General features: G+C 42.8%; 1 protein-coding gene across 19 annotated transcripts in view; it reads left to right on the top strand.

Annotated features, from left to right (window-relative positions):
* Positions 1–23,337, top strand: part of UNC13B (unc-13 homolog B) — a 267,751-nt gene that overhangs the window by 48,941 nt on the left and 195,473 nt on the right. For 17 of the 19 annotated variants that reach the window (XM_089300153.1, XM_089300158.1, XM_089300170.1 and 14 more), the window contains exon 2: positions 20,519–20,548. In XM_089300153.1, the coding sequence (XP_089156279.1) occupies positions 20,519–20,548 (30 nt within the window). Of the gene's footprint in view, positions 1–20,518; positions 20,549–22,118; positions 22,169–23,337 lie in introns of all 19 variants that reach the window. The other 2 variants (XM_089300184.1, XM_089300176.1) reach the window with 1 other exon arrangement.

A 23,337-nucleotide genomic window follows, 5' to 3' on the forward strand; every position in this document is an offset into this window, starting at 1 on the left:
TGGAGAGTAGTAGGTGGATTTGAGCACTGTTTACTACGTTGATTGACAGGACTTTATTGATTGGAAATAGGGAATGATTGAGAAGGGGACCTTGAGAATTGACTCCCAGGTTTCTGGCTTGAGCAGTGATGATCGTGCTGCTTTTTGAGGTATTTCCAGCTGAAAGAACAAGCCAGATGGGAAGACTAGTCTGGAGTTCAGCATTAGAAGTACTAACTTTGAGAAACCTGGAGTTTGGATTTCAGAAGACTGGTCTGGAGATGGACATTTGGAAGTTGTAACCATAGAGATGGTATTTTAAATCATGGGAGTACATGATATCATCCAGAGAAGAGAAGTATGCATGAGAGCAAACTCTGGAATATTTTAGTATCAGAGGAGTTGAGTAGAAAAGGAGGAGGTCATAGCAAAAGAGACTGGAAGGTAGCAACCAAATATGTAGGAATTAGAGTGTGGGGTCATTCAAGAGAAGAATGTGTTTCAAAGAGTGAATTCTCAGTTTACAATAGAGTAAGATGAGAACTGAAAAATGTCCATTGAATTCTGCAAAGTGGAGGTCACTGACCTTGCCCAGAGCAGTGTCAGTGACATGGTGGGAGTGCAAGTAACACTGGAGAGATTGGGGCTGGCGCTGTGGTGTAGTAGGTTAAGCATCTGCCTTTGGTGCTGGCATCCCATATGGGTGCTGGTTTGAGTCCCAGCTGCTTTACTTCCAATCCAGCTCCCTGAGGATGGCCTGGGAAACCAGTAGAAGATGGCCCAAGTGCTTGGGCCCCTGCACCTGCATGGGAGACTTGGAAGAAGCTCCTGGCTTCAGATCAGCTTAGTTCTGGCTGTTAGAGCCTTTTGGGGGAGTGAACCAAAAGATGGAAGATCTCTCTTTATGTCTCTCCCTTTCTCTGTCTGTAACTCTACTTCTCAAGTAAATCAGTAAATTAAAAAATGAGTGGAATGATTAAGAATTGGTTGGCGATAACGTAGAGCTACACATGTAGAAACTGTATTATAATGCCTGATCTTTATTTGGCTTACATGGCTGCTTCTCTGCAAGACTGAGTTCTTTGAGGGCATGGGTGATGCCAGTGACTTTTCTGACCTTCCTAATGTAATTGTGGTGCCTCAGTACATAATTGGTCCTCAAAAGTTGAATGAATGAAGAGCTTACAGTTTCTACCACATTATTGTCTATTTTACTTTATAATGTTAATCTTACTATTTAAATTCACTTTTTAAAAAAAATTACTATTTGAAAGAGTTACAGAGAGAGAGAGAGATCGAGAGAGAGAGAGATCGAGATCTTCAGGCCACTGGTTAACATTGTAGATGGCTGCAACAACCAGGGCTGAGCCAGGCCAAAGCCAGGAGCTAGAAGCTTCATCCAGGTCTCCCACTTGGGTAGCAGGGACCCAAACACTTGGACAATCCCCTGCTGCTTTTCCCAGGCCATTATCAGGGAGCTGGATTGGAAGTGGAGCAGCCAGGACTAGCCCACATGGGATGCTGGTGTTGAAGGTAGAGGCATAACCTGCTACACCACAATTTTGGCCCCCAAACCATTTTTTTTGTTGTATTTCTAATTTTGATCTTTAAGGGCCTCTTACAGTATACTTTTGATTGTTGCTAAGAAAATGTTTATATATGCTATAGCTCTTTTTTGGAGCACACTCTCCACCCCCCTTCCTTTAGATCGTGAACAGGAGACTTCACTGCTAACAAAGAAGCATGTACTTCCTAGATTCAGTTTATTCTACATTATATAGATTTTCTTCTTTTAAAATCTTAAGATTGATTTATTTGGAAATCAGAGTTACAGAGAAAGAGGGAGAGTCAGATTTTCTATCCATTGGTTCACTCCCCAAATGGCCACAATGGCCAGGAGCCTGGAGCTTCATCCAGGTCTTCCACGTGGTTAGCAGGGGCCCAAGCATTTGAGCCATCTTCCACTGTGTTCCCAGGCTGTTGGCAGAGAACTGAATCGGAAATGGAGCAGCTGGGTCACCAACCAGCACCCATATGGGAAACCGGTATTGCAGGTGGTGGTTTTACCCACAATACCAGCTCTAGATTTTCCTAACCTGCATATTTCTTTTCTGAAGTCTGAAAGGGTAGGGACTGAAGTTGTTTATACATTCATTCATATCTATGAATGGTCTCTACCCTTCTTAGAATTTTGTTAGATTCTTTTTTTTTTTTTTTTTTTAAGATTTTACTTGAGAGGCAGAGTTATAGACAGTGAGAGGGAGAGACAGAGGGAAAGGTCTTCCTTCTATTGGTTCACTCCCCAAATGGCTGCAACAGCTGGAGCCGCAGTGATCCGAAGCCAGGAGCCAGGTGCTTATCCTGGTCTCCCATGCGGGTGCAGGGCCCAAGCACTTGGACCATCCTCTACTGCCCTCCCGGGCCACAGCAGAGAGCTGGCCTGGAAGAGGAGCAGCCGGGACTAGAACCAGCACCCATATGGGATGCCAGTGCCTCAGGCAGAGGATTAACCTGTGCCATGGCACCGGCCCCAATTTTTTTTTTCTATAAAATATTTATTGAGTACCTTTAGCAAACAACCATTCCTTTTCCATAGTTGCTAGTGTTTCTTTAAGCTGGTGATGAGATCTTGAGTTTGTGTCCACTATCAATGTCTTCTGAGTTCTTCCTGTGTTACTCTTCTTTTAGTGTTCCTTTGCTGTGAATGCTTTGGTGTCTCCCTCTAGATACGGTTTGTTCTACCTGGGGTCCAAGGGAGACACACTTAGTAGATTATTCCTTTTTATAAGATTTATTTTTTTGAAAGGCAGAGTTACAAAGGAAGAGACAGAAACAGTTTTTTGTAAAGAGATTTTTTTCAGTTTACCAAATGGCCACAATGGCCAGGGCTGGAGAAGGTCAAAGCTAGGAGCCTAGAATTCCATCCTGGTTTCCTATGTGAGTTGCTGGGCCCAAGTACCTAGGCCATCATCCACTGCTTTCCCAGGAGCATTAGCAGGGAACTGGATCGGAAACACAGCATCCGGGGCTGAACCACTGCTCATGGGATGGCAACATCACAAGTGGTGGCTTAACCTGTTGCTCCACAACATGGGCCCCAGTATGCACTCTTTATTCTAAGCAAAGGCATCTGTCCCAATCCCATATCTGCTCTCCTTCTTTAGTGAGCAAAGTAGAGAACTGAAGAAATTTCAGAACCCATTTTTTTTTTTTTAATTTAAGATTTATGTATTTGAAAGAGTTACAGAGAGAGAGAGAGAGAGAGATCTTCCATTAGCTGGTTCACTCTCAAAATGGCTGCAATTGCCAGAGCTGGGCCGGGCCAAAGCCAGGAACCAGGAGCTTCTTCTGGGTCTCCCATGTGGTTGCAGGGTCCTGAGCACTTGAGCCATCTTCTGCTACTTTCTCAGGCCATTAGCAGGCAGCTGGAATGGAAGTAGAGCAGCTAAGACTGGAACTGGTGCCCATATGGGATGCCAGTGTCTCAGGCAGAGGCTTAACCTGCTAAAAGTTTAGTAGGTGAGATAATATCCATATTTGATGTTGAATATTTTGAACATGTAGAAATGATATGTATTGTGAATGTGTGTCCTTATTAAGGACAAGAGTCATATATTTATTAATGTATTTTCTTTTTTGAATAGTTTGCCTGTTTTGATAACACTGTTAATAATCACCCTCATAATACCTAACATTTATTGACTGCCTTCTGTATGCCAGAATTTTGTTCTAAGTGCTTTACATGAATTAACTCACTTAATCCTCATGTGTATGTTATCTGTATTTTGAAGGAAATGAGACATGAGGCCCAGACAGATTAATTAACTTGCCCAAGATCACACAGCCAATAAATGGAGCAGCTTGAATTGTGGTCAGACACCAGGGCCACCCACAACTGGCCACTGAACTAAATGTTTATTCTGTGTAGTCTTATTTCTGTTTTGTTCTCTTGCATCTGACACTGCATGCTTTTCCTTTTATATTTTTTTAATCAAAGTTATATGTGCATATAGTTTGAAAAGTCTGTCAGAAACTACTGGTAAGTTTTGTCAGGGCAAACAGCAGTCTCCCACCTCCTTCCCTTTAGAAAAAAAAAATTTTAGAAGACTTATTTATTTGAAAGGAAGAGTCACACACACACACACACACACAAACACACACACACATGTATATATGATAAGCAGAGATAAAGGGAGAGAGAGAGCTCCCATCCTCTAATTCACTCCCCAAATGCTTACCTGGGCCAGGTCAAAGCCAGGATCCAGGAACAACTCAATCCTGGTCTCATGTCAGTGACAGGGACCCAATTAGTTGTGCCATCATCTGCTGCCTCCCAGGGTTTACATTAGTAGGAAGCTAGAATCAAGAACTAAAGTTAGGAATCAAACCAAAGTACTCTGGTGTGGGACACAGGCAGTAGGTTTTTTTTTTTTTTTTTTGTAAAGATCTAATTTATTTGGAAGAGTTACAGAGAGAGGTTTCTTATTTGCTGGTTCACTCTGCTCGCATCCAGAGCTGAGCTGATCTGAAGCCAAGAGCTTCTTCTGGATCTCCTACATGGGTGCAGGGGTTCAAGGACTTGAGCCATCTTCCATTGCCTTCCCAGGCCACAGCAGAGAGAGCTAGATCGGAAGTGGAGCAGCTGGGACTTGAAATGGTGACCGTATGGGATGCCGGCACTGCAGGCAGCGGCTTCACTCACTACACCACAGCGCTGGTCCTTGGATGTTCAGTTTTAAAAAATGATCCCTCTGCATAGTATGTGTCAGGAATTATGAAAATTTTTTAAAAAATTAAAATACTTCAGGGGCTGGCGCTGTGGTGTAGTGGGTAAGGCCGCCGCCTGCAGTGCTGGCATCCCATATTGGCACCAGTTCGAGTCCTGGCTGCTCCACTTCCGGTACACCTTTCTGCTATGGCCTGGGAAAGCAGTAGAAGACGGCCCAAGTCCTTGGACCCCTGCACCCGCGTGGGAGACCCGGAGGAAACTCCTGGCTCCTGGCTTTAGATTAGTGCAGCTCTGGCTGTTGCAGCCACATCTGGGGAGTGAGCCAGCAGATGGAAGACCTCGCGCTCTCTCTGCCTCTCCTTCTTTTTCTGTGAAACTCTTTCAAGTAAATAAATTCATTTTTAAATAAAATACTTGAGCGAAAAGGGGAGACAGATCTTCCATCCCTATAGTTCACTCAGTGGCCCCAACATCAGGGGCTGGGCTTGGCTGAAGCCAGGAGCCTGGAATCCCATCTGGGTCCCCATTGTGGGTGGCAGGGGCCCTATTTTCTGCTTCTCCAGGAACTTTAGCAGGGAGCAGAATCAAAAATAGAACAAGTGGGACTTGATCAAGTGCTGATAATAGAATGTCCATGTTGCCAGCAGCAGCTTAACCCATTGCATCATGGTGCTGGCCTCCCAAAAATGATTTTGACATTTTGTTCCTTCCCTTATCTGATTTGTCAGTGCTGTGTCCTTATTTCAGTAACAATTTGGTCAGGGCAAAGTGGGAGTCAAACTTGGCATTCTCTGTGATTTCAAGACGTTTCATGATGTGTCTTTTTCTTATTTAATATAAACCACAAACAGGGCAGATATTTAGATTTTATTTATTTATTTGAAAAGTAGAGTTACAGAGAGAAAGGTCTCCCATCTTCTGGTTCACTCTCCAAATGGCTGCAATGGCTGGGACTGGGCTGATTTGAAGCCAGGAACCAGGAGCTGCTTCTGGGTCTCCCACTTGGGTACAGGGGCCCAAACACTTGGGCCATCCTCCTCTGCTTTCCGGATCAGAAAAGCAGTGGTGGGACTTGAATTGATGTCCACATGGGATGCCGGCACCACAGGCAGAGGCTTAGCCCACTGCATCACAGCACCTGGCCCCATGATGTGTCTTTGACAAAATTCTTTTTTTTTTTTTTTTTTTTTTTTTTAAGATTTATTTATTAGGCAGAAGTTACAGAGAGATGGAGGCAGAGGGGTCTTCCATCCTTGATTCACTCCCCAAATGACCATAATGGCCAGAGATGGGCTGATCCAAAGCCAAGAACTAGGAGCTTCTTCCAGGTCTCCCATGCAAGTACAGGGGCCCAAGCACTTGGGCCATCTTCTACTGCTTTCCCAGGCCATAGCAGAGAGCTGGATCAGAAGTGGAGCAGCTGGGACTCGAATCAGTACGCATATGGAATGCTGGCACTGCAAACCAGGGCTTTAATATGATGCACCATGGTGTATTCTTTGTGTTTTAACAGAGGTAAAGTCATCCCCTCCTAAGCACCACATTTAATGTTGCCTCATAAAGATGAATAACTTAATACATACTGAAAAATTTTATAAGAGGAGCAGGCAATTAGGCCAGTAATTGAGACACCCATGTTAGAGTGAATAGGTTTAATTCTCAGCTTCAGCTTCTTATTCTAGTATACTCTAAACGCCAGCCCTGGGAAGTAGCAGGTAATGACTCGAGTGGTTGGGTCCCTGACACTCATATGGAAGACCTGCATTGTATTTCTGGCTCTTAGTTCCAACCGTGGCCCAGCCTTGGCTGTTGCATGCATCTGGGGAGTAAACTGTAAAGTGAGAGTCCTCCTGTCTCTGTGACTCTGAACAACAACAACAAAATGCAAAAAAACCCTAAATACGTGCTATAAAGGAGAATGATTTAGTTTATAACATAATATCTAAGACATGAAATGTTAATGGAACCATTAAGTATGGAAAAATATTTGTTACATAAGAATGATTTTTCGTTGCATAGTTTTCTTCTCAGCCTGAGTGTTCAGTTTTGATGGAGGTATTCATAAAGGACGGGGAAGAAAAAAAGACATCTTGCTAGCCAGCAGACAGCTGAGTCATGTTGGCCCCATGGTCAGTTGACTGACAGATGTCACAGTATTGTGATGGTGGCTGGGTTCAGGTTCCTGTCTATGATGCAAGGAAAGAATCTGAGGATGAGATGTAGGTAGAAGTCTGCAGAGAAGCAAGATTATTTGAACCCTTTATGGGGCGTAGGGATGATCTCTTGGGTGGAGCTTAATTACATTGAAATGGGTGGGGTTTGGGGCGAGACTTGAGCATTACCCATTTACTTGCTTTTTTTTGGTACTCGGCTGTGTCGTGTCAAGTGTGTGATGGCAGTAGGTGTGTTGGTCCTCATTTTATTATAATGACATAATGAGTTAAGGGTCACCATGAAGATGCAGCAGGCAGCCATATAAATATTAGCCAACACTGACTGTAAGTGGTGAAACTCTGGAAGTTGAGGTTTTTTGCCACGTGGAACTGAGGCACGGTTTGGGCGGGAGGGGCTGACATCCTCAGCTACTCCTTGTTAGCTGCCTTCCTGCCTACATCAACAGTTAGTATGTCTTTATGTCTAAATAATTGATAAATGTAAAAGTATAATATAAAAGGGATAGGCACTGTGGTGTAGCCAGTTAAGCAACCCCTTGGGATGCCCGCCCAAGTGCCTGGTTTGAGTTCTGGCTACTCCATTCTTCTGATCCATCTTGCTGTTAATGCACCTGGGAGACAGTGAATGTGATGGCTCAAGTACTTGGGTCTGTGCTGCCCACGTGAGAGACTTGGATGGAGTTCCTGGCTCCTGATTTCAGCTTATCCCAGCCTCAGCTGTTGCAGGCATTTGGGGAGTGAAGCAGCAGATAGAAGGTCTCTTTCCCTGCTACCCTCCATCACTCTGCCTTTCAAATTAGTCTTTTATTTTTGAAGTCTGATATAATAGAATATACAAAGATCTAATTACAACTACGTTTACAAATATATATGATGCAAGATAGATTGAAGATAGGGCAATGGGATTATATATGATTCCTAAATTTTAAAATGTTATCTTTTTAAAAAATATTTATTTTCTTTGAACAGCAGAGTTAACAGAGATAAAGTGAAACACAGAGAGAGAACTTCTGTCTGCTGTCTCATTCTCCAAATGGCCATGCTGACTAGGGTTGTGCCAGGCCAAAGTAATGAACCAGGAGCTTAATCTGGGTCTCCCATGTGGGTGGCAGGAGCCCAAACACTTGGGCCATCCTCTGCTGTCTTCCAAGGCACATTAGCAGGAACTGGATCAGAAGTGCAGCAGCTGAGACATGAACTGGCACCCATATAGGATGTTGTTGTTGAATTCTGTCCCCAAAATGTTAGCTTTTGAATGAAAAGGAAATGGTGATTATTTTGAGAGGTGATGTATTTCTTTAATGATAGATTTTGAGGCAGGAAGGTACAAAGGGATGAGTGCCCTAAGACTTTGGATATCGAATCACGAGTTTAACAAGCAAGAACGAGGCAGGTTAGCCTTTCCCCGTGTCTGGAGAACCAGGTCACTGGTTGCAGAGTCAGTGTGAATAGGATTATTTCCTATAATCTCAAGGGTGCCAGTTGTAGATTTGATTCTACAGCAAGGTCAGAGACACTCAGACACTGAAGTAATGGTTTTTGGTGGATAGAGGCAGTTCCTACATGATCTTTTATTTTTGCATACTTATAGGGAGCCTCGGAGAAAATGTTCTGTGTATTTTCTCTGTAGCTCTTCCTGAGTTTTCATGGTGGCTGGAGTTTTATCAGAACCCAATATTGTCTAGTAACTATTTTTTTTCTGTGTATTCTCTCTCTCTCTCTCTTTCTCTCTCTCCCTTTACACATAATAATGTGGAATAGGAGGGATTGTATGCCAACCCCTCTTAGCTTCGACATTGAAAATACTAATTTAAATTAGCTTCAAAATTAGATATCAGGTTTGTTCAATCTGATTTTTTAGCATTCTGGAGGAAATCATTGATAGTGATTGAATTAAAATTTAAATAAAAACTATATATCTGATTTTAAAATTTTATAAATGGTAACCATTTCTTTTAATGAGTTGTCAATATAAATATGTGTAAGGATTTTAAGACTTAATTTATCTGTTAGTATCTACTGATTTCTGGTGATACTGAGCTTGCCTGCCTCTCTCTCTCTCTCTCTCTTTCAAGAGAGCTCGTGTCCTCTGGCCCACTCCCCAAATACTTGCGATGCCTGGCGTCAGGCTGGGGCCAGAGCCAGGACCTGAGAATGCATTCCAGGTTTGCCATGTGGGTGGCAGGAACACACTTACTTGAGCCATCGCAGCTGCCTCCCAGGGTCTTAATTAGTAGCAAGCTGGAATCAAGTGCTGGGAATTGAACCCAGACACTCCATTTAGAACACAGGTGTCTTAATGCGAACTTCTGCGCTTGGATTTCAGTAGTAAAAGAAGGGAACTTATTTGTGATACTGGTAATTCAATATTGATATAAACAGGCAATAATATTTTTTGTACTTATTTTTTTTAAATTTTTATTTAATGAGCATAAATTTCCAAAGTACAGCTTAAGGACCACAATAGCCTCCTCCCCCCCGTATCTTCCCTCCCACCCACAACGCTCCCCTCTCCCACTCCCTCTCCCCTTCCCCTTCACATCACGATTAATTTTCAATTATCTTTATATACAGAAGATCAATTTAGTGTATGTTAAGTAAAGATTTCCACATTTTGCTCCCACACAGAAACACAAAGTGTAAAATACTATTTGAGTACAACAACATTTTGAGAAAGAAGTTTTCAAGCCTAAATAGAGGAGCTAGGGGCTGGCATTGTGGCTTAGTGGGTAAAGCTGCTGCCTGCAGTTCTAGCATCCCATATAGGTACCAGTTCAAGTCCTGGCTGCTCTGCTTCCTATCCAGCTACCTGCTAATGCACCTGGGAGGGCAGCAGAGGATGGCACAAGTGCTTGGGCCCCTGCACTCACATAGGAAACCTTAGAGGAAGCTCCTAGCTTCAGACTGGTTCAGTTGTGGTCATTTGGGGAGTGAACCAAGAAATGGAGGACCTCTCTCTGCCTTTCCAATAATAAATAAATAAATAAATATTAAAAAATAGAGGAGCTAAAGTCCTAATGACATCATCAAAATTAATTTAGCTTTGCATAAATGAATAATGCATCATTACCAAGGTAAGCTTATTTCAGAAATGGAAGAGTAGTTCATCATCTGAAAATCTGTTAATGAATTAACACACTAAAGAGGAAACATGCTAGAACATTCCAATAATGAGCATTCATGATAAAAACTCATAGTAAATGCAAAAGGGAGTTTCTTTTTTTTTAAATTTTTGATTTTTTAAAATTTATTTGACAGGTAGTTAGAGAGACAGAAAGGTCTTGCTTCTGTTGGTTCACTCCCCAAATGGCTGCTACTGCTGGCGCAGTGCCGATCAGAGTCAGGAGCAAGGTGCTTCTTCCTGGTCTCCCATGCGGGTGCAGGGGCCCAAGCACTTGGGCCATCCTCTACTACCCTCTCGGGCCACAGTAGAGAGCTGGACTAGAAGAGGAGCAGCAGGGAATAGAACGCGGTGCCCACATGGGATGCCGGTGCTGCAGGCGGAGGATTAACCAAGTGAGCCACAGTGCCAGCCCAAAAGGGGGTTTTCTTAACCTGATAAAAACTACTTGGTTCTGTACCAAGACGGAGTATTTGCTAAATACAGCAAAAAATATTGCATTATTTATATAAAACACAGGAAGATTCTGAAAGGCCCAGAGAAGGTAGAAGAACAGTTATGGATCTCAGTACCTGAGTAATGATGTGGTAGTGAATTCCCTATGTTTTCTTCTTGCCCTTATAGCAAGGATATTAGAGAAACTGGAAGCTGGAAATTCCAAGGACTTTGGCTCCACCTCTTTACTAACCCCTGTTGGTAAAGTGGGTAGTGAAGTGTGGCAATCCATGCCCCCTCGCCTTGCCATTCTGAGAAGCCCTCCACTTGACATGGATGGGATAAGAGATTAAGTGAAGAGCAAGGGCTGAATCCCACTCCTCCTCCTCCCAAGACAGTATCATTGAATACCATGTGAGGATCCTCAACTGCCATCCTTCCACACAGAGTTGATGGGGTTCCCCTTCCTCCTCCTCTGCTGGATTAGGGTCAGGGTTTGTTGAGTGGGAAGTTGAAACTTCCTTTTCTATTTTTTTTTTTTTAAGATTTATTTATTTGAAAGGCAGAGTTACAGAAAGGCAGAGGCGGGGGTGGGGGGAGGGGTGGAGAGGAGATCTTCCATCCACTGGTTCACTTTCCAAATGGCTGAAATGGCTGGAGCTGGGCTGATCTGAAGCCAGGAGCCAGGAACTTCTTCAAGGTCTCCCCTGTGGGTGCAGGGGCCCAAGGACTTGGACCATCTTCTGCTGCTTTCCCAGGGCATAGCAGAGAGCTGGATTGGAAGTGGAGCAGCTGGGACTTGAACTGGGGCCCATATGGGATGCTGGCACTGCAGGCAGCAGCTTTACCTGCTATGCCATAGCACCAGCCACTATCATCCCCTCTTTTTATTTTATTTTATTTTTTATTTTTATTTTTTGACAGGCAGAGTGGACAGTGAGAGAGAGAGAGAGACAGAGAGAAAGGTCTTCCTTTGCTGTTGATTCACCCTCCAATGGCCACCGCGGCTGGTGCGCTGCGGCCGGCGCACCGCGCTGATCCGATGGCAGGAGCCAGATACTTATCCTGGTCTCCCATGGGGTGCAGGGCCCAAGCACCTGGGCCATCCTCCACTGCACTCCCGGGCCACAGCAGAGAGCTGGCCTGGAAGAGGGGCAACCGGGACAGAATCCGGCGCCCCGACCGGGACTAGAACCCGGTGTGCCGGCGCCGCAAGGCGGAGGATTAGCCTAGTGAGCCGTGGCGCCGGCCATGTCATCCCCTCTTAATAAAGACTCTTTTCCCTGCAGTATCAGTGGAGGCCACATAGGGAGCAGTAGCTAGGCATTCTTTTGCCTTCTAGCCAGGGTAGCATTGCAGAGATCTAGTGAGGAGTCTGAAATCCTGCTTCCATCAGTTATAATGTGGTCCCCATCTCCTGCAAAGATGTTTAAGGAGGCTGAGTAGATTTTTACCTCTACCTCACAGTGATGAGTTACAGGGCTTGCTGAAGTAGAAGACTTAAACAAGATTAAGAGTCTCATAACACCTAAAATAACTACTATGCAATAGAAAAATCACTCTCCATAACAAGAACCAGGACAATCTCAGCTGAGATAAGACCATCAGTGGGTGTCAACACAGGAGTGAACTACAACTGCCACTATAAAAATGCTTCAGTGAACAGTTGCACACATAAAAAAGGCAAGATAGTAATGGCAAAGAAGTAGAAGATAAAGAGAACCAAGTAGAAATTTTAGAACTAAAAAACAATGAAAAAGCAAATAAAACTCAATGTGCTTAATAGTGCGATGGAGAAGAAAGAATGGGGAATTGGTGAACTTGAAGATAGGAGAATTGAGATTACTCAGTTTGGACAACAGAGAAAATAGACCAAAAAAAGAACCTCAGAGGCCTGGGTTATTGTAATAAAAGATTCATGTTGCCGTAATGCCAGAACTAGAGGAGTAAGAAAATACAGTTGAAGAAGTATTCAAAGAAAACTTTACAAATTTGGTAAAAGGCATACATCTGTAGATTTTTTTTAAAAAGATTTTTCTTTATTCAAAAGGCAGAATTACAGAGAGAAAGAGAGAATGATAATCTGCTAGTTCACTCCCCAAAATGACTGCAATGGCCAGAGCTGTACCAGGCCTAAGCCAGGATTCTGGAGCTTCCTCCAGGTATCCCACGTGGGTGCAGGGGCCCAAGCACTTGGGCCATCTTCTGATGTTTTCCCAAGTGCACCAGTAGGGAGTTGGATCGGAAGTGGAGCAGCTGGGTCTCAAACTGGAGCCCCTATCGGGTGGTGGCAGTGTTGCAGGCTGCAGCTTAACCCCCTATGCCACAATACTGCCCCCCCCCATCTGTAGATTTAATAAGCTGAGAAAACTCTAAAGATGAGCTGAGAGAGAGGGGAGAGAGAAACGGCGGAAGCTCTGGCTCCTGGGGGACCAGGGGGAAGCTCTATCTATTGGAAGCTTGTAACCGCTCCCATCACCATTGAAAAGTGAACTGTGGACCAGAAGGTGGGGCCCTGACACTCGAGCTAATACTCGCCTCCACCATCACTGAGAAGTGAGCCAGGCTCCAGTAGGCGGGACCCACATACCCACTGGCAATGCACAGACCCATAGCAGCTCATAACAGAGGAAACCGTTCTCACAGGAAGTCACCACAGAAAAGCAACTGCCCCCCCCCCAAAAAAAAAAACCCACACACAAATGCCAAAAGGCAAAGGAAGAACACTAAATGAGAATAAGGAAGACACAATGAGTCCCCCAAAGGAACCCTACCACACTTCAATAGTAGTAGGGGAAGATGAAGAGAAAGCAGATATGCCAGAAATGGATCTCAGAAAATTAATCGTCAGACTACTTAGAAGCAATCAGAAGCAAATTCACAAACTAAATGAAGTTTTCCCATGAAATTGAGATACTAAGAGAAGTCAGAATGAAATACTAGAAATGAAGAATTCTATAGATCAAATAAAAAATGCAGTGGAAAGCCTTAATAACAGAATAGGTGAGACAGAAGAAAGAATATCAGAACTAGAAGACAAACTTCTGGAAATTTTACAGTCAGACCAAAGAAAAGAAGAAATTAGAAAATTAAACGCTGAAAATTTACAAGATACTATTAAATGACCCAACATATGGGTCTTAGGAGTTCTGAAAGCATGGAAAGAGAAAGGATTAGAAGGCCTTCTTAATGAAATAACAGAAAACTTCGCCAATCTGGAGAAAGAAAGACTTCCAAGTACAGGAAGTACACAGAATTCCCAGTAGACAATACCAGAAGAGATATTCACCACTACACATTGTAGTAAAGCTCTCCACAGTGAAACATAAAAGAAGATCTTAAAATGTGCATGAGAGAACTGCCAAATTACATTCAGAGGGAACCCAATTAGACTTACTGCAGACTTCTCATCAGAAACCCTACAGAGGAAAAAAAAAAACTGTCAACCCAGATTACTGTGCCCTGCAAAGCTTTCATTTAAGAATGAGGGTGAAATAAAGATCTTCCATAACAAACAGAAATTGAAAGAATTTGTAACTACTCGCCCAGCCCTACAAAAGATGCTCAAGGGTGTGCTATACACAGAAACAGGAACATCATTATGAAAGAGGTGAAGACAGAAAATTGCCCAGTAAAAGTATAAAGGAAATCCAAAGTAAAAAATGGAAATGTTTATGGAAAACTAGCAGGACAAAGTCGTTACTTATCAATAGTCACCTTGAATGTAAATGACCTCAACTCTCCAGTTAAAAGATACAGACTGGCTGAATGGATTAAAAAAGAAAACCCATCTATTTGCTGGCTACAAGAAACACATTTCACAAACAAAAATGCACACAGACTGAAAGTGAAAGGATGGAAAAGGATATTCCATGCTAACAGAAACCAAAAAAGACCTAGTGTAGTCATCCTAATATCAGACAAAATAGACTGTAACACAAAAACTGTTAAGAGACAAAGAAGGCCACTATATAATGATTAAGGGATTACTTCAACGGGAAGATGTAACTAATATAGTTGTATATGCACCTAATTACAGGGCACCTGGCTATTTAAAAGAAATGTTAAGGCATCTAAAGGGAGACATAGACTCCAATACAAAAGTAATGGGGAACTTCAGTATCCCACTTTCAGCAGTGGACAGATCAACCAGACAGAAAATCATCAGGGAAACAGCAGAGTTAATTGACACTATCGACCAAATGGTCCTAACAGATATTTACAGAACTTTTCACCCTAGAGTTGCAGAATACACATTCTTCTCACCAGTATGTGGAACTTTATGTTAGAGCACATGCTAAGCCATAAAGCAAGTTTCATCAAATTAAAAAAAAAATCAAAATCATACCATGCATATGCTCTTACCACAATGGAGTGATAGAAGAAGGGAGAGAGAAAGAGATGTTCATCTGCTGTTTCACTCCTCAAATGGTTACAGTGGCCAGGGCTGGGCCAGGCCAAAATCAGGAGCCTAGAATTCCATTTGGGTGTCTTATTGTGTGTACAGGGACCCAACGACTTCCACCATCTTTGACTGCTTTCCCAGGCACATCAGCAGATAGCTGGATCAGAAGTTGAGCAGTTAAGACTTGAACTGGTGCTATGATATGGGAGTCAGGTGTTGTAGGCAGGGCTTAACCTGCTGTGCCACAATACTGCCTCAGTATCTGACATTTTTAATCTCTATACTGAGATAGGTTCTTCCTTTCACCAGGTGTTCACTGAAACAGATAATTCTAATGCTAATAACCAAAAACAGTTAACATATGTTCATATTTTAGAAAACTTGAAAAAATATTCAAGAGATGGCAAAAGCAAATAGGATTTAAGATAGCTGCTATAATTATTATTTGATTTTAGTCTTCAAAATCTTTATTTCATGTAAATCGAGATCCGTTGGAAGAAGACCACTTACGAAAAGGAAATATGGGTGCTCCTGTTGTCCTGATTCAAAGAATTTAATCCATTCAAGACTCAGAATAACTAAGATTGTCAAACATATTGAGAATGGAACATGAATCAGTCCCTGGTGCTTCTCATAATGTGAGCACCTCCTTGTGGTGAATGAGAGCCATGAAATACATAGCTTTTGCTTTGTGTAACCAAAGCTATATTCTAGTACGGCATGTCATACAGTGCAGAATCATGCCTACATGTAATTTCCTGCATTCTCTGTGTAGAACCTAACCCCATATAAGATGCAATTCTGTTATAGTTTTGATTAGTTAAAACCCTCACCAAAATCTTAGCAATTATCCTTGTAACTGTTGGTGCAAGGTTCCTATGATCCTAATGTAGATCTGTGTTCCTCACTGACTCTTTGTTGCCTCAAATGTAAAAGCACCTAAGATGTGTCATTTAATTGCAACTGATATGAGATTTTATTAATTAAAAAGCTGAGCCTTTTTCCTGTTACATTTCTGCCACTAATGTGGACATTTTTACTGAATGAGTTCTTGGTGTTCAACAGAAGTTATCGAATAGAGGGATTGTCAGAGACAAATAAGAACTGTGGAGACTGCCATTGTGACACAGTGGGTTAAGCCATGGCCTGTGACACAGATCCTATATGAGTGCCTGTTTGTATCCTGGCTGCTCCACTTTCTTTCCTTTCTTTTAAAATTTTTGTTTATTTTTTTCTCTTATGACAAATTTTCAGACATAGAAAAGTTTGAACAAGCCTATATAGAGCAATCGATCATATAATCAACACCTGGGTTAAATTACTATTTTGCCATATTTGTTTTTAGAAAGCTTTCATTTAATATAAATTTCATAGGTACAGCTTTTGGAGTATAGTAGTTCTTCCCTCAATACCTACCCTCCCACCCCCACTCTTCTCCCACTTCCTCTCCCATCCCATTCTTAATTAGCATTCATTTTTAATTATATACAGAAGACCAACTCTATATTAAGTAAAGATTTCAACAGTTTGCACCCACACAGGCACACAAAGTATAAAGTACTGTTTGAAGACAAGTTTTACCGTTAATTTTCATAGTACAACCCATTAAGCACAGAGGTCCTACATGGGGAGCAAGTGCACAGTGACTCCTCTTGTTGATTTAACTACTGACACTCTTATTTATGACATCTGTGAATACCTGAGGCTCTTGTCATGAGCTTCCAAGGCTATGGAAGCCTTTTGAGTCCATAAACTCCTTCATTATTTAGAAAGGACCATAAGTAAAGCAGAAGTTCTCCCCTCCCTTCACAGAAAGATACCTCCTTATTTGATGCCCCCTTCTTTCCACTGGGATTTCACTCACAGAGGTCTTTTATGTAGGCCACTTCTTGCCAGTGTCTTGGCTTTCCATTCCTGAAATGTTCTCATGGGCTTTTTAGCCAGATCTGAATGCCTTAAGGGCTGATTCTGGGCTGCTCCACTTTCAATGCAGCTCTCAGCTATGGCCTGGGGAGGCAGCAGATGGTCCAGGTACTTGGACCGCAGCCACCCATGTGGGAGACCTGGGTCTCCTATGCGGATACAGGGGCCCAAACACTTGGGCAATCCTCCACTGCTTTCCCAGGCCATAGCAGAGAGCTGGATATGAAGAGGAGCAGCTGGGACTTGAACCAGTGCCCATATGGGATGCTGGCACTGCAGGCGGCAACTTTACCTGCTACACCACAGTGCCAGCTCCCTGGAAGTTTTAAAGTTGTCATGTTGGTTTTTAATCCATTTATAATTCATGTTTGTGCTAGCGTGAGGTAAGGGTTTAATCATTTTCTGTATGAATAACTAACTCATCATTACCAGTTTCTCATTTGAATTTATTTTTCATTTTTATTTGAAAGGCAGAAAAACAGATCTTCCATTTGCTGTTCATTCCTCCAAATACCTGCAGCAGCCAGGGCTGGGCTTGGCCAAAGCCAGGATTTTCCATCCATTGGTTCACTCCCTAAATGGTCGCAGTGGCCAGGGTGGTCTAGGCTAAAGTCAGGAGCCCAAAACTCCATTCAGGTCTTCCACATGGGTGGTAAGGGCCCAAGTATTTGGGCCATCTTCTCCCTTCCTAGGCACATTAGCAGGAAACTGGAATTGGAAGCAGAGCCAGGACTTGAACCCAGTCACTCTGATGTGGGATGTAGGTGTTGCACGCAGCATGTTAATCACTGTGCCATATATTTACCTCCTTTTTTTTTTTTTAAAAAAGCTATTATAAAGACTATTACTTATTTTTATCTGATAGTATATTAGTAAATAGCTTACTTAATAAATAGATACTGTACAGTTTTATAGTGAAATTACATGTATTTTAACATTCAGTCCATTCTCTAATCTTTTACTGTTACAGATATTGCTTCAGTTGATTACCTGATACATACCTTCTACATCTGGAATTTGTGAAATAACTTTCCATGTGTGTGATTGCTAGGAGTTTTGTTTTGATCATCTGTATTGAGATGTAATTTATATGCACTAACACTTATCAATCTTAAGTGTGTTCTTTGAGTTTTGACAAATACAGTCCTGTAAATACTAGTTTAGTTACAAAACAATGCCACCACCCCCAAAAGTTCCCCTGTGTTCCTTTGCACTGATCTACTTCATATTATGCTTTGCCTTTTCTAACATATCCTATAGAATCATGCAGTGTGTGGTTTTTGTGTGTAGCTTCTTTCATTTAGTATATTTTACATTTCAGATGCACATGTGTTGTCTGTACCAGTGATTCTTTATTGTTGAGTACCTTACCATTGGATAGGGATGCCACAGATCTTTTGTTCATTCACCAGTTGATCAGAACATTTGAGTACTTTCCAGGTTTTGACTACTATGACTAAAGTTACTGTGACCATTTATGTAAAACTATTTGTGTAGAAATGTGTATTCACTACTCACTAAATGTCAATCAAATCTCTTGGGGTCTTTTAGAAATTCAGATTCCCAGGCCCCACTGCACTCTGCTAAATCCTGCAGTTTGTGTGTTTGTTTCTTTTTAAAAAAGATTTATTTATTTGAAAGGAGGAGTGACAGATAAAGAGATCATCCATCCTCTGGTTCACTCCTGCAATGACTGGGGCTGGGTCAGGCTGAAGCCAGGTGTTTGAGACTCCACCCTGGTCTCCCACATTGATGTCAGGGACCTAAGCACTTGGATCACCTTCTGCTGCTTTCCCAGGTACTTTAGCAGGAAGCTGGATTAGAAATAGAGCAGCCGGGGGCTGGCGCCGTGGCTCACTTGGTTAATCATCCGCCTATGGCGCCGGAATCCCATATGGGCGCTGGTTCTAGTCCCAGTTGCTCCTCTTCCAGTCCAGCTCTCTGCTGTGGCCCAGGAAGGCAGTGGAGGACAACCCTGGTGCTTGGGCTCCTGCACCCATGTGGGAGACCAGGAAACAGCACCTGGCTCCTGGCTTCGGATCAGCGCAGCACGCTGGCCGTGGCAGCCATTTAGGGGGTGAACCAACAGAAGGAAGACCTTTCTCTCTTGTCTCTTTCTCTCTAACTCTGCCTGTTCAATTAAAAAAAAAAAAAATAGAGCAGCCGGGCCTCCCGTTGCTGCACAGTTTGTGTGTAACAACTCCCCAGATGGTGCTGATGCATGTTGAAGTTTGAGATTCACAGTGCCCTCCCCGGCACATTAGTAGTGGAGCAGTCGGGGCTTAAGCCAGCTCCCACATAGGATGCCAAAGTCGCAGGCGGTGGCTTTACCCGCTACGCCACAGCCCTGGCCCTGAACCATTGTTGTGTTGTTGACTAGCATAATGTCAGATTTATGCTTATTGTTCAGTTAGTAATTGAAAATCTTAATATTTTTAAGATAGTGTTAGCTAGGCTATTCAGAAAGATGTGTACTTTCTGCTTATGAAGAAGAACAATTATTTTAGAAGAGGATGTGAATTGACGTGAGATTGCATAGGACATATTTTGACCCAATAGAAAGTCTTAGCAGTACGTGCTGCCTGAAAACGGAGGGAGGCTTTTAAAAGACACTGTGCAGTCATTGCTTCAGAGAGTTAAGCAGGGCTTGATGTCAGCTAAGGTGAGACTTTCATTTATAATGAAGAGGAGGATGGCAGAGCTATACTTTTTTTTTTTTTTTTTTTTTTTTTTTTTGACAGGCAGAGTTAGAGAGAGAGAGAGACAGAGAGAGAAAGGTCTTCCTTTTTCCATTGGTTCACCCCCCCCCCAAAATGGCCGCTACGGCCAGTGCGTTGTGGCCGGTGTGCTGTGCCGATCCAAAGCCAGGAGCCAGGTGCTTCTCCTGGTCTCCCATGCGGGTGCAGCGCCCAAGGACCTGGGCCATCCTCCACTGCATTCCTGGGCCACAGCAGAGAGCTGGACTGGAAGAGGAGCAACCAGGAAAGAAACCGGCGCCCGACCGGGACTAGAACCCGGGGTGCCGGCGCAGTAGGTGGAAGATTAGCCTAGTGAGCCGCAGCCAGCCCAGATCTATACTTTTAAGTTTCTTTAACAGGCATTGCATTTGGGGTTTCCTTTTATCTCCTCCCTCCCCCCATGACACTTAGACCTAATCTTCATTTATTGATATTTGGTGCTTTTTGGAATTTGGGAGTTCTCCTGCATGTATGGCCTTTGACCTTTCCTGTGAGCTGGTGTGTGCAGTCCCAGTGTGGGATTCTGATTTTCTGGAAATTCTTTTGTTTGTGGTCATTTTAACAAGAGGTCCTCCATGTTCTCAGGAGGAAGTTATTTTTCACTCCTGTTGTAAGAGTTGCTGTCTAAATCTCTCTTGTGCTCCTTTGTGGCATGAACTGAAGGGAGGGAGTTTCTACAGTGGGTTTTAAAATAAGGAACATTTGTACGTTAAACCTTAGATATCTAACAGAAAATTCATTGGCTGCTATAAGAGTAATTTGGCTCTCTATGTCCTTGTCAGAAGGCTGGAACATAGATTTTCATATTGATATGAAATTAATTAGACTTATTTATAAGGGCTTTTCTAATTCTGCTATTTAAACTTTGAACAGAAGTCCCAGATTCTTTTATGAAGAAGTATATTTAAATCAAATTCTTTCTCTAATGTCAGTACATAGTTGATGCTCCGGAAGTGCTGGTTAAGTAAAACCGATTTGCAAAAATTCATTATGGTATTTTTTTTTTTCTTGCAGTTAAAAGAGCCAAATTCCAGGGTTCACCAGGTAAGCCCAGCTTTCTGTTATTATGTCCTTTCTCCCCTTTACTTGCCGTGACTTAAAAGAAATCCTCTAAAAATTGTTAATTTCACTTAATTCATTAGTTTTTTAAACATTCATTAATCCATTTAACTAGTGATTAAATTGGGGCTGGCGCCGTGGCTCTGCCTGCAGCTCTGGCATCCCACATGGGCGCCAGATTCTAGTCCCGGTTGCTCCTCTTCCAGTCCAACTCTCTGCTGTGGCCCGGGAGGGCAGTGGAGGATGGCCCAAGTGCTTGGGTGCCTGCACCTTGCTCCTGGCTTCGGATCAGCATAGCTCTGGCCATAGTGGCCATTTGGGGATGAAACATTGGAGGGAAAACCTTTCTCTCTGTCTCTCTCACTGTCTAACTCTGTCAAATAAATAAAAAATAAAAATAAAAAAATTAGTGATTAAATTAAATCATTAATTTACTAAATTATGAAATTACTAATTAAAATTGTTGTAAAACATTAAAGAAGTTTGTATCTATTATCTCTAGTTAAAAGTTAGTCTTCTTGGCCGGCGCCGCATCTCAATAGGCTAATCCTCCGCCTGTGGTGCTGGCACCCCAGGTTCTAGTCCCCGGTTGGGACGCTGGATTCTGTCCCAGTTGCCCCTCTTCCAGTCCAGCGCTCTGGTGTGGCCTGGGAGTGCAGTAGAGGATGGCCCAGGTCCTTGGGCCCTGCACCCGCATGGGAGACCAGGAGGAAGCACCTGGCACCTGGCTTCAGATCATCGCAGTGCGCCGGCTGCAACGCGGCCACCTGGGGGGGGTGAATCAACGGAAAGGAAGACCTTTCTCTCTCTCTCTCTCTCACTGTTAACTCTGCCCATCAAAAATAAAAAATAAAAAAAAAAACATTAAAAAAAAGTTAGTCTTCTTTCCTCATGGACAACCCAGTTCTACTTCTCAAAAGTAACTTGAACTTCTGATATATTATCGCAGACTCTTTTTGTGTATATGTATGTATACACAAATGGATCATGCTGTGCATACCTTTGTACATCATGCTTTTTTCTCCAACACATCATGAAATCTGTATGTATATCTAATTATTTTTAAAAAGATTTATTTATTTAATTGAGAGGCAGAATTACAGATGGGGGGGAGGGGGAAAGAAAGAGAGAGAGAGGGAGAGAGAGGGAGAGAGAGGTCTTCCATCTGCTGCTTCACTCCCCAAATGGCCCCAATGGCCAGAGCTGGGCCGATCCGAAGCCCAGAGCCAGGAACTCCTTTCCAGTCTCCCATGTGCATGCAGGGGCCCAAGCACTTGGGCCATCTTCTACTGCTTTCCCAGGCCATTAGCGGAGAGCTGGATAAGAAGAAGAGCGGCTGGAACTCTAACTGGCGCCCAAATGGGATGCCAGCGCCGCAGGCGGAAGCTTAATTTACTAATCCACAGTGCCAGCTCCTGTATCTAATGCTTTGAGATACTGTACAAACGTTTGCTGTAGACTTGTTCCCTAGGTCCCTATTTAATCTGTGTTCAGGTTTTTCCATATTTTTGCTATTATAAGTGACGAATGTTTCTGGGCATTTATCATGGCCCAGTTTTGCAGACGTGTGTGCTAGAGTCCAGGAAAAGACTTGCTGGGTCAAAGGTATGTATTTTGAAAAAACTTGAGAGCTACTGCCAAATCCTTCTGAGAGTTTTGACTAGATTATACTGATACCAGTAGTGCATGAGCATTTACTTTCTGTATCAAATGTAAATGTTATGAAACTTTAATCTTTTCCCATCTGAAGATGAAAAATGGCACCTGCTTATTTTAATACGCATGTCCTTAATTGTGAATATCAAGTTACAAAGACTTATTCTGGTTACAGCTGAGGAAAGGGGGAGGGGGCTGGTGGGGTTACTGGCAAAATGTGAACATGCCTGGGACCCAGGAAAACCTGAAAAACCGGACTTGGTGCAGCAGGAAGTACAGCTGTTTCTGAGCCTATTTCTCTCTTTACAGGTTCTGTGTTAGGGCTTCTTTCTCCGAATCTGCTTTCTCTCCCAGCTGGCTTTTTATATTTACCCATCTTATACAGGTCCATCTGACAGCTACTCCCGTGGAGTTTATTTTCCTGGCCTTCCAGTTTTAGCACCTCCAATTGTCATTTTTCCTCCCTCTCTCTACCCCTTATTTAAAATCCGTTGAGAGGGAATCACATTGGTCTTGGCTTTTGACCAGCCCTTGGATTGGCTGCTTTTGATTGTGTGTATACCTGGTCTTGTCACTTGTGTACACTTGGTCATGGGGAAGTGGAGTCCAAGATCATGGGCTATACAGAATAGCTCAGTATATGCAGTGCTGCTGCTGGATATGGATGGGGATTCCTCTCATATGAATGGGCTTTTATCTTCATAGGTATTTAGTGTAATTATTTGCTTGCCATATTGATAAGGATAAAATACATAATTTCTAATGATACTTAAAAGGAAGATTTGCCTTCTGTTAGAAATATGACAGGGTACATTTTCCCATATCTTCTAATTTTAAACAATATTTTCCAATTTTGTGAGTCAATGATGGTTTGCTGTTTTTTCATTTTATAAAACTATGGTTAATTTGTTACATAGGAAAGCAAACCCTAAAATTAGTGCCCTTAATAATGGCTGAGGCAACTGTAGAAGAGTGAGTGCAAAATATGCTGTGTTAAGCAACAAGTCAGACTTCCAAGCTTTGGTTTCCAGGTTATTGCCTTTACTTAGTACTCCCTTTATACTCTAAGGTTAGAGAGTTTCTTTTTCTGTACTCTCTGATGGTGTTTCTTTTTAATG

Source organism: Oryctolagus cuniculus, chromosome 1 (genome assembly GCF_051225735.1).
Source record: "Oryctolagus cuniculus isolate XC-2025 breed Fujian yellow rabbit chromosome 1, ASM5122573v1, whole genome shotgun sequence".
Taxonomy (NCBI): domain Eukaryota; kingdom Metazoa; phylum Chordata; class Mammalia; order Lagomorpha; family Leporidae; genus Oryctolagus; species Oryctolagus cuniculus.